The following is a 17500-nucleotide window of genomic DNA, read 5'->3' on the forward strand; positions in this document are numbered from 1 at the left end:
CACTTTTGTACTTTTTAAGTACTAATATGGACCCTTGAAGTATTAATATGGACATTTTAGGTACAAATTTGTACCTTTAGAAAATGTACCACCCCAGTGACAGCTGGCGTACCTTTATTTCTGAGAGTGTAGAAACAAAACTATACCAAACCACTTTGTTACATAGGTATTACATTTTTTTATTATATACATATATTTTATATCTAAACATAAATAAACATTTTCTGAAATAAATGCATGCATATGTGCATTTATATATATTTCATAAATTTACACAGTACACATACATATATTATATCAAAAGTAACTTTTATGTTGGATGCAATTATCCCAATTAATTTGTGTCCAGCATTGGTTTTTCTATATGGTGCCTTTTAAACCATCAAGGACACTTTTTTAATAGATAATTGCATCCAAAATTCTCTACGTCTATTTATATTGCTTTTGTTTAAAAACATTAATTGCAGAAAACAAAGACACTGCAAGGAGACATCTAGATCTCTCTTTTTGCAAAAGCATTTACAGATTGCGTACTGATATATCATACATCCATTTCTAAATGCTCCTATGGGTCGTGTTTCAGAAAAGTGAAGGAAAGTTGGAGGTTGCTATGTTGACTTTTGTGAAGAAACAGCTGATGACTTTATTAATTGACAGCCTGGGCACTAATCTTCAACATGTTTACCAGTAAACATTCCTTTGGAGTGAGCTATATTAGGAGTTTAGAAGAAAATAAATTAAATTTATTCATCTCATTGTGCCTCTTCAAAAGACTAATTAAACTCAGTCTATAACCAATTATGTATTAATCTTTTTAAGCGAGATGTGAAGCGTTTGGATTCAGAGTGTCAAAAATCTCTTAGAATCATTAAAAATATCCTCTTTTGTGTTCCAAAGATTAACAAAGTTCTTATGCTGCAGGGTTAGTATGACATGAATTTTAATTTTGTGGTAAACTAACCCTTTATCTCCCACTCTTCTATCCCATATAGAACAATGATAAATGGAAATATATGCAAATTACATACATGTCATATTTGAATTTTACATATGAAGAGCTCAGATGCAAAAACCTCTAAGCGCCATCTGAAATTCTTCTAAAATGAGCATTCTTCTTGAGATCTTCTGTGTAGGTGCAGTAATTGTACTTTTATGGATGTGAATAGGTTATTTTCTTTGCCTTTTAAGTGAAGTAACTGATCATAATCAAAGGAGGTTGGGAAAAATGCTAATTATAGAAAACATTTCAGATAGGATTAAAAGGTTTTTATTTTAAAAATATGTTAAATAACAACATATTTCGAGATATAGCAAAAATGGCCACTTGCATATTTTTTCAACCACTTGAATTACTTGAACATATACAGTTGAAGTCAGAATTATTAGCCTTCCTTTTCATTCTTTTTTTTTATATTTCCCAAATGATGTTTAACAGAGCAAGGAAATTTTCACAGTATGTCTGATAAAATAATTTTTCTTCTGGAGAAAGTCTTATTTGTTTTATTTCAGCTAGAAAAAAAATTATTAGCCCCTTTAAGCAAATTTTTTTCCATAGTCTACAGAACAAACCATCGTTATTTAATAACCTGCCTAATTACCCTAACCTGTCTAGTTAACCTAATTAACCTAGTTAAGTCTTTAAATGTCACTTTAAGCTGTATAGAAGTGTCTTGAAAAATATCTAGTAAAATATTATTTTCTGTCATCATGGCAAACATAAAATAAATCAGTTATTAGAAATGAGTTATTAAAACTATTATGTTTAGAAATGTGTTGAAAAAATCTTCTCTCCGTTAAACAAAATTTGGGGAAAAAATAAGCAGGGGGGCTAATAATTCAAGGGGGCTAATAATTCTGACTTCAACTGTACATAAGTGTTATGTTAGATATGGCCATAAATGAACATATATAAAATTACATCTAATATATTTAAACATATATGAGCAAATTTGTAATTCCAATGGTTGAAAAATATATATGTATGTAGAAATTGAAATATATGTTGCAAATATGACATGCAGTAGGGGAAATAAGTATTGAACACGTCACCATTTTTCTCAGAAAACATTTTTCCAAAAGTTGCTGTTGACTTGAAATTTTAACTGAGTGTTGGTTACAACCAAGGAAATCCATATATACAAAGAAAACAAATCTTTAAACAATTTTAAAAACTATTTTATATAAAGTGTTAAATACATTTCAGTAGTTCAGAACTTTCTCCATGAGTCATTTTATTGTTATTACACAACTCATTTTTCAGATTTTTGTTTTTTGTTTTCTTTTATTTTTGTGTTTGTATTGTTTGAGTTTTTATCAAAATCTGGTTCAATTCCAAGTCAACAGCTCCTTTAAAAATATTATTCCCAAGAAAAAAACATGACCTGTTCAATTATCCCCCCCCCCCCCCCACTGTATACATCCAAATATGAACTTGTATTTTATACTGTACATGTCATTTTCTATCTGAATTTTTAAAGATTTGTATGTAGGAGAACTTCCTTTTGCAAACAGATTTAAAGGTTTTAAGTGCACACAGCATCACTAGTGAGTTATTTTCATCCCTCTGTGCTCATATCTCGACAAGAGGAAGATTTAATTATTTATTTTGCGCTGTTGTATTTTTTGCTCTCTTACACATCTCCATCATGTTGTTTTTAGGAGATAAAAACGTTGAGATGGCACATGATCACAGGCTCGCAGAAATGATACGCACCATTTTATTTACTGCAGCATTAAAGCAGCTGAAGGTTTTTTTGTCACAGTCAGAACACTTTGACTTTTAGTAAAGCGCATTTTAAAGGTCTCTGTGTGCCTTTTTGTTTCATACTGTACTTAGTGCATGTCAGGGCCTGTTGATTTCCCATTGAAGCTATATAGTATAAGCTGGGTTGGGTCTGGGGGTTAGCAGCTGGACAGGAGACCACCTGGGAGTAGTAAGATTAAGGCTGCTGGTGGACAGGTGTTATTGGGGCCAGCAGGTCTGCTCTAACCTTCAGCTCGCTGCTGCTCATGATGTCCCAGTATAGCTGTGGGGTCTGCAAAAAAGCCATTGGTCTACAGATAACATGTTAAATTGAGGTCCTGACTGTCTGTGGTCAGTAAGTCCCTGTGGTGTTTCTTGGCATCTTGCTCATCAGCTTCTGTCTGTCTTCAAATCGTCCCTCTGTGAAATGAAAAGTGCTGCATATATGTTCTTTCTTTGCTTTTTGTGAAACACTGTTTTATTTTTAGGAACTTTTAACATGTACTAAACAAAACAAAACGTACAAAGTTCTATATAATAATAAATAATAAAAAATATAGTTACAAAAAAATAAATAATTACATTATACAATATATAAATGTTCTTTCTTTGAATATAAACACTGTCTTTATTCATTTTAGGAACTTTTAACAAGTACTAAACAATCATTTAAATAAACGAAATAATAAAATATTAAATAATAATTTATAATATGTAAAAATATACATAAATGCGTGCAGATACACACACATATATACAAAATAATTTTTATTTTTGTTTCTTCCTTTCTTTGAAAATTAAAAACTAACTAAATAAATAAGAATATAAAAATATATATAATAAAAAAATAATAGTACATACAATTTTTTAAATCAATAATATTTTGTATATACATAATCATGCCAATTGTAGTCATAAAATAATAAATATTGATTAAAGACATCACAAATTGTAAACATCAAACTGATGCTTAATTTAAAAACAACAATGGCAACACTGAAAAAAGAAAAAATTAGTTCATTTATTAAAATAAAGTAACTTATACTAAAAATACTCATTTAAAATTGTTCATGTTAATGTTTAATTCAACTGAATTAGTATAAATAATAAAGATGAACAAATTAAAACCAAAAGCTGATTGTGTTAATATTATTTGTTGTGCTTGAGCTTACTTAAGCTAAAAATGATCAGTTGCATTTCATATTAACTAAGAATAAAATTGCTGTAACGAATTGAATGTAATAGACGTGTATATATTCTGTAATATGCATCCATGTGCATTTTTGTCATTATTAAGTTAATTACAAATGCTCTATAAATGTTGTTTCAACTCGAATTTGAAATAAATATGGCCACATCCAACCATTGGGGAAATCTGGATTAATAATTTAATTAAAACCATTAACCCAGTTTTTGGCTTTGTCCATATTTTATCAATATTAATACTGTAATGCTGTGTTCACACCAGACGCGGCACGAGCGAATAAATTGTGCTAACATTTTGAGTTTACACGCTTCATTCGCGTGTCAAATTCACTTCATTCGTGCATCAAATTCACTTCACAATAGACGCGGATTCACATTATGGTTGGGGCTTCTGTCTATTTAGCTTCATTGCTAAATAGCTAACATGGATTTTGTTGAGATAGTAGCTGTGCTTTATGTGCTTTGAGAAGGCTGAAAAACAGGATAGATTCATTCGGCACCGTGTCTTAGTCCCTTAAATCCTTTTAGAGGTGCACCCAACACTGTGACTTTATCAACTCCTCCAGAAACTGTATCTGGATGATGGAAGCTTTTAGCAGTGCTTCCCACTGAGCCGAGCCCAGTTTGATGTGCTGTTGTCTGGTGTCGGCAGGAAGATTTCCCCCTCGGGACACCAACAACAGGCACAACATCATAATCACTCCCCTACAAGAGCAAGCTCCTGATTGGTTAACGTGATGCGAATGTCCGCTAAAGTTCAGATTTTCCAACTCGAGCGATTTGCCCGTTTCACACTTTAAGCGCGTCAAATGTGCAAAACGATCCACTCACGCCTCTTCATTCTTAGGATGTCTATTCACATCTTTGCATTGACATTAATCACTCGCGCTTGACGCTTCATCCGTGTCTGGTGTGAACGCAGCATAACATCTCAGCATTTTTGTCAGCAAATTTTCTAATTCCAAACGTACATTTTGTTATGATTCACTGATGACATGATACACTGGAAAAAACGATTAGTTGACTGCATTTAAAAAAGGGAGAAAAATAATTGTAAAATAATTGTAAAAATTAAGTCAGTTTAACAGATAAAAGTTGCAATGCACACTACAAAATAACGGGTTATTTCAACCCAATTTTGGGTGTAATAGGAGCTAACCCATCTCCTGGGTTAATTTTTAAAATTCAGTTAATAGGACATAGGGCGACATGGTGGCTCAGTGGTTAGCACTGTCACCTCACAGCAAGAAGGTTGCTGGTTCGAGTTCCAGCTAGTCAGTTGGCATTTCTGTGTGGAGTTTGCATGTTCTCCTTGTGTTCGTGTAGGTTTCCTCTGGGTGCTCCAGTTTCCCCTACAGTCAACTAAATTGGCCGTGGTGTATGTATGTGAATGTGAGTGTGTATGGGTGTTTCCTAGTACTGGGTTGCAGCTGGAAGGGCATCCAGAATCAGAATCAGAAAGAGCTTTATTGCCAGGTATGTTCACACATACAAGGAATTTGTTTTCGTGACAGAGCTTTTGCAGTGCAACAGGATAACAGAGACAGGACAAAAAACAGATATTAAATATATTTAAAAAATAGAAGTAAGTAGTGAGTGCATCCGCTGTGTAAAACATATGCTCAATAAGTTGGCGGTTCATTCCGCTGTGGCGACCCCTGATGAATGAAGGGACTAAGCCGTAGGAAAATGAATGAATGAATAATAGGACAGAATTTAACCCAATGTTTAGGTTTGCTATTTTTCCCAGTTTGAGCTTACAGTAAATAACCCAGCATTTTTTAGAGTGTGGGTTTATTTACATTATTTTTAAGTAAAGTCAACTTGTTGCTTTTAAGGCAATTGGTTTTTACAGTATAAATACATAAAGGCAAATAATATGCAGTCTAATTAAAGTCAATAAGTATCACTGTATGGACGCATCTTGTTGTACTGGGTGATGTGCAGTGACTTCTGGGTAAATTGTCCATTCATGCTTCTTGTGAGTGATGCATTGATATTCTCATACTCTTTTTTTCATAGGGTTTTTTGAACTTATCATGGACACGCCATTTGAGATTAAATCTCACTAAAGTCAGCTTTGCTGGGAACATAAACCTCCTTTGAGCATCAATGTGTCTTTGTGTTTGTCCAGGGGCATCCCTAAAGCCTGGTCATGGGCTCATTTTGGACAGGGAAGTGGACCGATCCAGCTGGATGCAGTGCAGTGCACAGGCAATGAGCTCTCTCTGGACGAGTGCCGGCACAGCGGATGGGAACAACACAACTGTGACCATATGGAAGACGCTGGGGTGTCATGCAACCCCTATACAGGTCTCATCCTATGCATACACACGTGTACAGCCTGTCTGATAGAAGTACCATTGTAAGCTGTTTTTCGCTACTGTATAAAAAGATAACTGTGACTTTTTTTCTCACAATTGTGTTAGAAAGTCAGAATATTGAAATGTAAATTTGCAATTAAGTATTAAATATTGTGTTTTTCACCCCAGAATTGATATTTTCAAAATATATTTTCACAGTTCTGGTGAGAGAATTGCAAGAAATGTTAGAATTATGGGTTTATTTGTATTTCTTTCTTAATAACTAGTAAATGTGAATGTTTGTATCATGCAGACATTTTGTGGTTAAAACTGCATGACAAAAACTCTCAAATATGAGGAAAAAATGTCAGATATGCAAGTTTAATAGTCAAATTGTGAAATATAAACTCACTATGGCAAGTTTTTCCCCTCAGAATAGTTTTTTTGTATTTATAAATCTGTATGTTTGAGTAGTTTATGTGCAACATAGGCTCATTCTGAAAACGTACCCCTATATACATTTCTGGAGATCCTTAAAAGATCGTGAATTATGTAGCCAGAAGTACATATGGCTGCATTTTGTCTTTAAAACAAACGCTACAGGGCAATATGACGTTCCTTTTCGCGCTTAGCAGCTGAGCACTTACCTCCATATGGACGGCTTTCCTGCTGTTACCAGTTTATCCAGATACCAGTTTATCCAGATACCAGTTTAACCATATACGTCGGCGGATTTGAGACACAGAGAGGAGTTCATCACGACAACAAGGTTTGAGTCCAGTGAGAAACGGTTCCAGAAAGCGGGTAAGACAAAAACCGAAGCCAAAAAATAAAATAAACAAGTCAATAACAGGGTGAGAATGTGGTAAAATCTGAAAATGTGGTGAAAATCAGGCAAGGGCTTTTCTTTTTTCGGATTGCTTTTTAAAACTGTCTGCTGAGTTTAGGAGGAGGTGAGGAGGGTGGATCAGTCGATTGGTCAGTGAGTCATTTGGTCATTTAGTCAGTTAGTCGTTAGACAGCGGCCACTGGTGGATTTACAAGAGAACAGCAGGCGCGAATGGCACTCGCGAGAGAAAATTGAGATCTGAAAAAGCGTACACATCGCCCTCTGGTAGATTCACAAAAACAAAAACTGCATAAAATCGTAGCTCCTGGGACGTATTTGGCGCTCTCCAGAAATGTATATGGGGTATGTTTTCAGAATGAGCCTTGGTTGTTTATGTAACACAAATCCTGAGAAAAGAAGTCAGAATTACAGGTTTATATCTGCAAATTTGAAAATTTTTATGTTATACTTTTAAGTATATATCTCACAATTCAATCTAAATAAATATCAAACGCAAGTTCATATTATGCAATTCTGAGATAAAGGGTAGTTTTATTTAGAATTTTGAGATATAAACTCTCAATTGTGAGGAAAAAAGTTAGAAATGTTGCTTATTATTTATATTCATTTATTATATTTACTAGCTTACTTACTTACTCCCAGGGCCATTTATATCGAAGTTGATATTTAGCTGCACCATGTTGGTGTTTAGTAACATCTAGTTTTATGAGGTGAGCCAAACGCTCAACCTCCAATCTGGAGGACTAGGACATACACACATACACTACGGACAGTTTAGCTTACCCAATTCACCTACAGCACGTCTTTGGGCTGTGGGGAAAACTGGAGCACCTGGAGGAAACCCATGCAAACACGGGGAGAACATGCAAACTCCAATTTATTAACTTATGCAATATTATTATTATTATTATTTTATTATTATTATTATTATTATTATTATTATTATTTTATTATTATTATTATTATTATTATTATTATTATTATTATTATTATTATTATTATTATTATTATTATTATTCTTCAATGGCTGAAAATGTTTTTTTTTTTTCATAAAAAAATGACTCTGATTGGTCAATTGCCATATTATGTGATCATAGTAAACAGTTTTGCTATCAAACAACATTCTACATACACGCATAACTCTTGCATCTCTGCACGGTCATCACATATAAAATATTTAAACATCAAATTAATAATTTACTGTATGTCCACTTATTTATTTATCATGTAACCAGTTTAATAAACAAAATAAACTCCTTTAGGAGGCCGTATAACTCCTGTTGACTGTTTATTATCACTGTCCAATGGCGATACAGAAACTCTCCAGAGAGCAAATGTGTGTATCTAGTGTGAAAGTGTTTGCATGTGTGTTCAGATGGCGTGGTGAGACTGGTAGACGGTGATAACCCATGGGAAGGTCGTCTGGAAGTCTATCACTCCGGGGACTGGGGCACAGTGTGTGATGACAGCTGGACGGAGCCTCATGCGCAGGTGGTCTGCAGACAGCTGGGATTCAGGTGCGTTTCTTCAGTCCAGCCAGTGGTGTCAGTATAAGCAAAAGCCTATTAGAATGATTTACTGCTGTTGGATTCATGTAAAACCTCTGGGCCTTCGTTTACTTAGAGTTTATATAAAGGACGTATGGTTATGCAGTAATTTTTGTCAATTTTGATTGATTTTGTTTTCTAAAGTTAGGGGTCAGTAATTTAGTTTATTAAAATTTTATTTATTATTATGTGTGGGTGTTTTTAGTCTGTAATAGCTTAATTGGTAACACTTTATTTTACATTTAAATACATTTATATTTAGTCATTTAGCAGACGCTTTTGTCCAAAGTGACTAACAATTGAGGAGGCATTAAGCCATTCAACAAGAAGAGATAATACACACAAGAAGTGCTAATTATACAAAGAAACTGAGAGAACTAAGTGCTAAAGTTAGGATGGGGGAGTTTTTTTATAGAGAGAAAAGAGCTCCTACAGGTGGTTTGTCAAACCCACTTCATAAATGCGCAATGTTTTTTTTTTTTTTTTTTTTTTTGAGATATGGAGTGATTGTAAGAAAGTGTCTGAGGTAAATGTGCATAAACTAGTGCAAGTGTCGGTTAAAAGGTCAGAGAGAGATGAAAGAGTGTACAGGTGGTTTGTCAAACCCACTCACGTGTATGAGATACACTCAGAATTGCATAATGTTTTGAGGTTGTTGTTGTGGTGTGGTTATTTTACGTCACAATTCACACTATTACCTACTGGCATATTATCTGCTTAATGATGCTTTATGTGAACATAAAACCAACTTCACCTCATTAAAGCAGGCTAGACGGAACAGCGCTATTTACCTATGTTTTGTTGTTAAATAAAAATTGCATACTTTTAAAACATAACATTACCTGTGTTATGTATGGGATATTGCCATTGCCCTCAGTGCCTTTAGGTGGCACTACCACGTTAGTGCTCTTGTAAATACAACAGTGAAGAAGTTAAGTACTCCCGTTGCAGCTGTGTTAATTGTCCAAGTGCATACATTCATAAGCAATAATGTGGTGGTGCCACCTAAAGGCACTGAGTGCAATGGCGATATCACATACACAACAACCTGTCTAAAAGAAATACTTCAGCCATGGTGTCATCCTTCCTCCAGCTTGCAAAAGTAGATGCAATATTGATTCAGGATTTGAAAAAGTTTTGATTCAGCATTTGATATCACTGCTGTGATTGTCTCGGGTGCACATGAAGGCGCAGCAATGGTGGATCTGCGTAAATTGAGATGCGCCGTTGTACAAATATACGATTGTTGACAGACAGTTTGGGCTACTTATCAGAATTATGGGAATTGTCGGCCCAGCAATATTTAATTGGATGAATATTTTTTAGTCTTATGCCTTACCCAGAATATAAAAATACAAATAAACACATTTAGATCATTTACTTTAATCATTACTATTGGAACGGGAAGAGACTGTCAACCAGCACAACAAAAAATGTTTCTGAAGACAATCACCTACTGCACCTTTAAGATATTAACTGTTTATTTGTAGTTTATTAAAAATAAGGACTAATGAAAATAAAATCACAGAAATATGACTTTTGAAAAATATTTCAAAAAGAGTTAAAAAGTAAAAATGATGGCATACTTAAGTCATTAAAATACAAATTATGTCTGTGGAAGCTGAAGTTATGGCACACTGTCAAGACTGACTTATTGACTTGTGACATTTTTTTGTTGTTGTTTTAAATTCATAATATATTTTGAGCCACATTTTTGAGAATTTGAGAATTTTAATTGACTTCTACAATAATAATTAAGTAAGTTATAATTATCAAATTTTATGTCAAAGATGAGTGAAGAATGTCATCAATTCAGCTTTTTTTATGGTGGAAATTGGCTTTCATGCAGTTCTCCTCATACAAGTTTTTAGATTTGCTTGGCCGTTTTTGCAAATATTTATTTTGCACATCATCACAGAAACCTTCTGAAAATCACTACACAGTTGCAACTTATCCCTTAAGTTAAGAAAATATACCTTAGGGATTTTCTTATTTTCTTCATTTTCTGACCTTACAAAATAAATTCTTCCAAGTGTCTTACACTCTCAAAAATATGCTGTAGAAGATCATTGGTTCTTTGGAGAACCTTTTAGTTCTTTATAAACCTTTGAATATTTTCATAATAATCTAAAGAACATTTATTTCAACCATAAAGTGGAATAGAAAAGTTCTATAGATGTTAAAGGTTCTAGATGGAACCTGTGATGCCTTTATTTATAAGAGTGAATAATAGTGATTATCCACTGTGGGCATCTCTATAGGCTCTACAGTATATGCAACTATGAAGTATGTGGGAGATTTTGAAGTGGCTTCATGTGATTGGGAGTTTATTATGAGTGTGTGTGTGTGTGTGTGTGTATGTGTTCATGCAGAGGAGGTGCAGAGGTCGCCCCCGCTGGTGCGTTTGGAGAAGGCACAGGTTTGATTCTGCTGGACGATGTGGAGTGTCAGGGCACAGAGAGCTCTTTGCTGGAGTGTAAACACGGTGTCTGGGGTCGACATGATTGTTCCCACAGTGAGGATGTTGGAATTCGCTGCCACAGGGTGGAAAACAATGAGGTCCCACTGGCTCCAGAAAGTACTGGTAAGTTCTCTTAAAGTGAGACACACAAACGTTGAGTAACGCTTTGAGTGAGGTACATGTGCGTTTTCCTGACAGACTTCTTTTTTTGCACTACTTTAACCTCTTTTTTAGATTCACAAGGTATCAAAATTTCAGTTGTTACTGGTGTTAATGGTAAGAACTTGATATTAGGACTTAATTGCATAGTTCAAGATGCATATTTACTTACTACTTACTTATTCTCAAGTGATTGTGAACATTGTTTTTTTTCTATTGCAAACAAGAGAAGATATTTTGAAGAATGCTGCACTGTAAAAATATCTGTTAATTAACAGTTTCTGTATTTTGTGATTCACAAGTGTTTTCCATTTATTTACGGTTGTGAATTGCATTATGGGATGTTAATTTCTGCTTTGTTGACTTTTGATGTCGAAAATTATTTTTTTTGCTAATTTTACAGTGTGGAAACGGGTAGCCATAAACATCCATAGTAGGAAAAACAAATACTATAAAAGTTATCGATTACTCTTTTCCAACATTCTTCATAATGTCTTCCTTTGTGTTCAAGAAACTCAGAAATGTTTGGAACAAGTGAAGGAAGAGTTAATTATGACAGAAGTTTCATTTTTGGGTGAACTATCCCTCAATAGTCATCCTCACTCAAAAGATTATCTTTGCTGCTTGTTCAAATTACTTATTCAAAATAGGCTGAAACAACAGTATTTTTTTGGAACAACTTAATTGTTTAATGTTTAATCCACTTAAATTTGTAAAAACAATTAAGTTAACTTAATTATTTTATGTTGGGTCAACATGAATGAATTCTGTTAGTTTAACAGCTGAAAATTTTGATGGAAGTTAAAAATATGACTTCAAATGGTTTCTCAACCACGTTCCCGGAGAACCATCAGCTCTGCACATTTTCCAAGTCTCCTTAACCAAACACACCTGATTTAGATCATCAGCTCATTGACAGAGACTGAAAGACCTGTAATGGGTGTGACAAACAAAGGAGACATCCAAAATATGCAGTGTTGGTGGTCCTCCAGGAACGTGGTTGAGAAACACTGCCTTAGAAGAAAAATGATGAGCCACTGATGTCACAATTATTATAACAATTATTCAAAATAAAGACTGGGCTGTAATAAATTTTTAAATGCATGATTTTTACTTTTTAATCTTGCAATTTTAAACAGACCAGACTATAGATTTGTGTGATATGCAGTTGAAGTCAGAATTATTAGCCCCTCTTTGAATTTTTTCTTTTTTTAATATTTCCTAAATGATGTTTAACAGAGCCAGGAATTTTTTTTACAGTGTGTCTGATAATATTTTTTCTTCTGGAGAAAGTCTTATTTGTTTTATTTTGACTGGAATAAAAACAGTTTAAATTAAAAAATATATATTTTAAGGTCAAAATTATTAGCCCCTTTAAGCAATTTTTTTCAGATGGTCAACAGAACAAACAATCATTATACAAAAACTTGCCTAATTACCCTAACCTGCCTAGTTAACTTAATTAACCCAGTTAAGCCTTTAAATGTCACCTTAAGCTGTATGTAAGTGTCTTGAAAATATCTAGTAAAATGTTATTTACTATTATTTAGAGATGAGTTATTAAAGCTATTATGTTTAGAGATGTGTTGAAAAAAAATCTTCTCTCCGTTAAACAGAAATTTGGGTTAAATGTGTCTTTAGCATCTTTGCACTCACACTACAAGCGTACCATGCCAAAGCCCAACCAAACCGCGCTCACTGAACTGTGGCCAGGCTCAATCAGGCTCACACTTGTCAAACGAACTGGGAAATGGAGGTCAAACACACCCGGGCACGGTTCGGATAGCCTAGTGTGAGTACACCAATGTCACTTGTTAATGACATTTTAATGAACTTTAACAGTTGAAAATATGAGACAAAAAGTAAAATTTATGACCTACTAAAGTCATAATTTAGAAATAAAAATTTAACATTGTGACATATTAAGCCAAAATTACGACATACTAAGTGGAAATAATGTTTTTCTGACTTGTGACTGCCATCATTTTGAGATTTAATGAAATAGTTTTGACTTTTTATTTTCATCATTTTTATTTAACTCCTCAATTTGATCTAGTGTCAGCATTTGACTTTTTTAAAGTCCTTAACACAGAGTAATGCTTTGTGTGAGATACAGATATGTTTTCCTGATACACTTCTCGATCTGCACTGCTTTAACCCTTTCTGATATTCAGATGGGATCTAAATGTCACTTGTTAATGATTTTTAATTAACTTACTGTCTGTCAATGTTAACAGTTGAAAATATTTGATAAAATAATTTGATAAAAATTACGACAAGTCAAGTGAAAATAGTTTTTCCGACTTGTGACTGGCATAATTTTGAGATTTAATGTAATAGTTTTGACTTTTTATTTCCATCATTTTTATTTAACTCATCAATTTGATCTAGTGTCAGCATTTGACTTTTTTAAAGTCCTTAACACAGAGTAATGCTTTGTGTGAGATACAGATATGTTTTCCTGATACACTTCTCGATCTGCACTGCTTTAACCCTTTTCTGATATTCAGATGGGATCTAAATGTCACTTATTAATGATATTTAAATTAACTTACTGTCTGTCAATGTTAACAGTTGAAAATATTTGATAAAATAATTTGATAAAAATTACGACAAATCAAGTGAAAATTGTTTTTCCGACTTGTGACTGGCATAATTTTGAGATTTAATGTAATAGTTTTGACTTTTTATTCGTATAATTATTCTTTAACTCATCAATTTGAATTGGTATGTCAGGATTTAACTTTTTAAAGTTATTATTTCAACTTTTTATGTCATAATCTGGAACACACACCAATTCTGAGTAATGCTTTGTGTGAGATACAGATATGTTTTCCTGATACCAGGGGCGTCGCTAGACCCTATTTACTAATTCCAGAATAAAGACGATATTCTCTATGTGCAACCGAACCAACACTGGTGAAAGCAATGTATATAATCAAAAAGCAAACTGACGCATCTCTGCATGTGCGCAAAGAACTATACCCACGCGCCTCACACATCGCTCCTGCTGGACCCTGACGTGATGCTCTTCTCCTGGTGTGAGTCCCGATTGTTAACATGCACGCAGAAAAAAAGTACTTGCTGCTCACGCGCCGCTCATCCGTTGTGAAACCAGAGCAACAGCCTTTTATGCGGAGGTGACGGCACGCAGTGAGTTTTGCAAGTCGACAAAACTGAAGTTTTAATAATATGAGGGTGATCTTACTGCCTCCTGATAGATTTTTTGTATGAAGTAAAAAGGAGGGATGAGGAGTCACGGAGGCAAGACTTAATGAACCTATATTCTCTGCCATGTGTCCAAGTCTAAGACAACAGATAATTCTATAAAACATCTTTTTTGTATTCTATAGAACTGTCTATAGAATTTCATTCAAATGTAATTATTATTCATGCAAAAGATTTCTTAAATGATCTTAGCATCACTCCAGTTTTGTCTTTCGATTATTTTACAGTTACATTTAGGAATAATTTCTGTTATTTATTTAGAATAATAAATGTATAATAACAATAATTACTGGTATATATATATATATATATATATATATATATATATATATATATATATATATATATATATATATATATATATATATATATATATATATATATATATATATATATATATAAAATAGAACTGTGCCCCCGTAGAGCTTTATGTCTAGCAACGCCCCTGCCTGATACACCTCTCTATTTGCGCTTTGACCCTATCTGGAATTCAAATGGGATCTGAATATCACTTGTTAATGACATTTTAATTAACTTACTGTACGTCGATTTTACTAGTTGAAAATATGAGATAAAAAGTCAAACTGATGCCCTATTTAAGTCATAATTCAGAAAAAAAGTCAACATTGCGATATATTAAGCCAAAATTACGACATACTAAGTGGAAATGATGTTTTTCTGACTTGTGTCTGCCATCATTGTGAGATTTAATGTAACAGTTTTGACTTTTCATTTTCATCATTTTTATTTAACTCATCAATTTGATCTGATATGTCAGCATTTGACTTTTTAAAGTCATTATTTCAACTTTTTATGTCATAATCTCGAACACACACTAACACAGAGTAATGCTTTGTGTGGGATACAGATACGTTTTCCTGATACACTTCTCGATCTGCACTACTTTGACCCTTTCTGAAATTCAGAGGGGATCTAAATGTCACTTGTTGACAGAGGCCGGGAATAAAAGCATCCATTGTAGTTTCCCCGAGCGCTCGCTTTTATTGATAAAAACTTCCATTTGAATTTCAATAAAGTATTGTGTAGCCCCTGGCCACTGCAGCGCTACCTCTGACATTTGACGGTGTAATATTAGACAAACATGATTTTATTTCTCCCAAACATACTACATTTCAATCTAAACTTCATTATCGTATAACACCACTGCTATTTTGGTAGCCAGACAGTGACATTTTGGGAATGTTTGGATGGGTGTTTTTGAAAAAGTTAGGTTTGAAAGGCAAGGTTTATAGAAAAAAAAAGTGTGTGGCTGTAGAGTAGTTTTAGAAAATACTTTTGAATAAGGTGAAAGTCTGTTCAAGATGGCGAAAATTCTAGATTTAATTACCAAAACATTCATTCATTTATTCATTCATTTATTTTTTGGCTTAGTCCCTTTATCAATCAGGGGTCGCCACAGTGGAATGAACCGCTAACTTATCCAGCATATGTTCTACGCAGCGGATGCCCTTCCAGCCACAAGCCAGTACTGGGAAACACCCATACACTCTCGCATTCACACACACACATACACTACAGCCAATTTTACATTAAGATATAGTAGGGCTGCACAATATAACGTTTCAGCATCGATATCATTCATTCATTCATGTTATTTTCAGCTTAAACCCTTCATTAATCTGGGGTCGCCACAGCGGAATGAACCGCCAACTTATCCAGCATATGTTTTACGCAGAGGATGCCCTTCCAGCTGCAACCCATCACTGGGAAACATCCATACACACTCATTCACACACATACACTACGGACAATTTAGCTTACCCAATTCACCTATAGCGCATGTTTTTGGACCTGCGGGGGAAACCGGAGCACCCGAAGGAAACCCACGCGAACACGGGGAGAACATTCACACAGAAATGCCAACTGACCCAGCCAAGGCTTGAACCAGCAACCTTCTTCCTGTAAGGCGACAGCGCTACCCACTGCACCACCCTGCACCCCCCCCCCCCCCCCCCCATAATTCTATTAGTTAATAACAACTTTTAACTAATTATCTGGTAATTAAAACTATATATGAATTACTATATATAAATATATTATTATATAGAAACATAGTTAACCTGCAGTTATATAGTATATAGGAGATGCCTATGTGTACAATGAAGTGTATTAAGTCAGAAGACAGAGACATGTTTGCTAATTGAAATGAATATTTATTCACACTTCATGATTTTGCCAAGTTTGATGCCTTCCTGGATTAACATCTATGTTGATCCTGGAACATCATTTTTGTTGGAAAATGTAATCCACACCTATTCCCTACCCCTAAACACAACCATAACTGTAAATTATTCCCCAGATCAGAGGGGAATAATAGCTGGTTAACAATCATGTAGAAGTGCATAAACCTAACCATAAGCCTAAACTTTACATAAATGTTAAATGTATCCCTTAATTCTGATTTGCACTCAACTTTTTTTTTTCAAACTGCTTGTTTAAAATGAGTTGAAACAACACAATTCTTGAGATTTCATTTTGACAACTTAATTTTTTTATGTTCAGTCCACATAAATTTGTTTAAAATGTTAAATTAACTTAATTTGTGTTGGGACAACAAGAATGAATTGTGTGGAACCCTGCATTTTTTTTACAGTGTGTATTCATAGGGGGAAAACATTTATGCAAAATATAACATGATAAAAAAGCCACAAAAAATGCTTTACAAGCTGATCTTAAATAGTTTTGCCTCCTAATCATCCTCAGATCCTTCATTTGTCTTAGTACAGATACAAAAATTGCAATGTATGCAAAACTAAACTGACAATTATATTACACGAAATTTGACACAATATTGAATCAAAATACAAGCATTAATAATTAATACCAGAAAATGTGTATTCATTAACAAAGCTATTGTAAGCTTTTATAACCAACACTAGGGGGTGCTAGCACCTGCTGGTTATTACAGTTTTTTAAAGGAGCAGTAGGTGATCAGCCTAAATGCTAACCATTAGAACACAATCCCTCCCCTGTCGTCCAAAG

The 17500-nt window shown here is 34.0% G+C and overlaps 1 protein-coding gene across 1 annotated transcript in view; it reads left to right on the top strand.

Annotated features, from left to right (window-relative positions):
• si:ch73-127m5.1 (neurotrypsin) overlaps positions 1–17500 on the top strand; it is an 81033-nt gene that overhangs the window by 48863 nt on the left and 14670 nt on the right. The window contains exons 7-9 of the mRNA XM_056469844.1: positions 6084–6262; positions 8478–8619; positions 11022–11233. Coding sequence (XP_056325819.1) covers positions 6084–6262; positions 8478–8619; positions 11022–11233 — 533 coding nt within the window. The remainder of the gene's footprint in view (positions 1–6083; positions 6263–8477; positions 8620–11021; positions 11234–17500) is intronic.

The sequence above is a fragment of the Danio aesculapii genome, chromosome 12 (assembly GCF_903798145.1).
Source record: "Danio aesculapii chromosome 12, fDanAes4.1, whole genome shotgun sequence".
In the NCBI taxonomy this organism is placed as follows: Eukaryota; Metazoa; Chordata; class Actinopteri; order Cypriniformes; family Danionidae; genus Danio; species Danio aesculapii.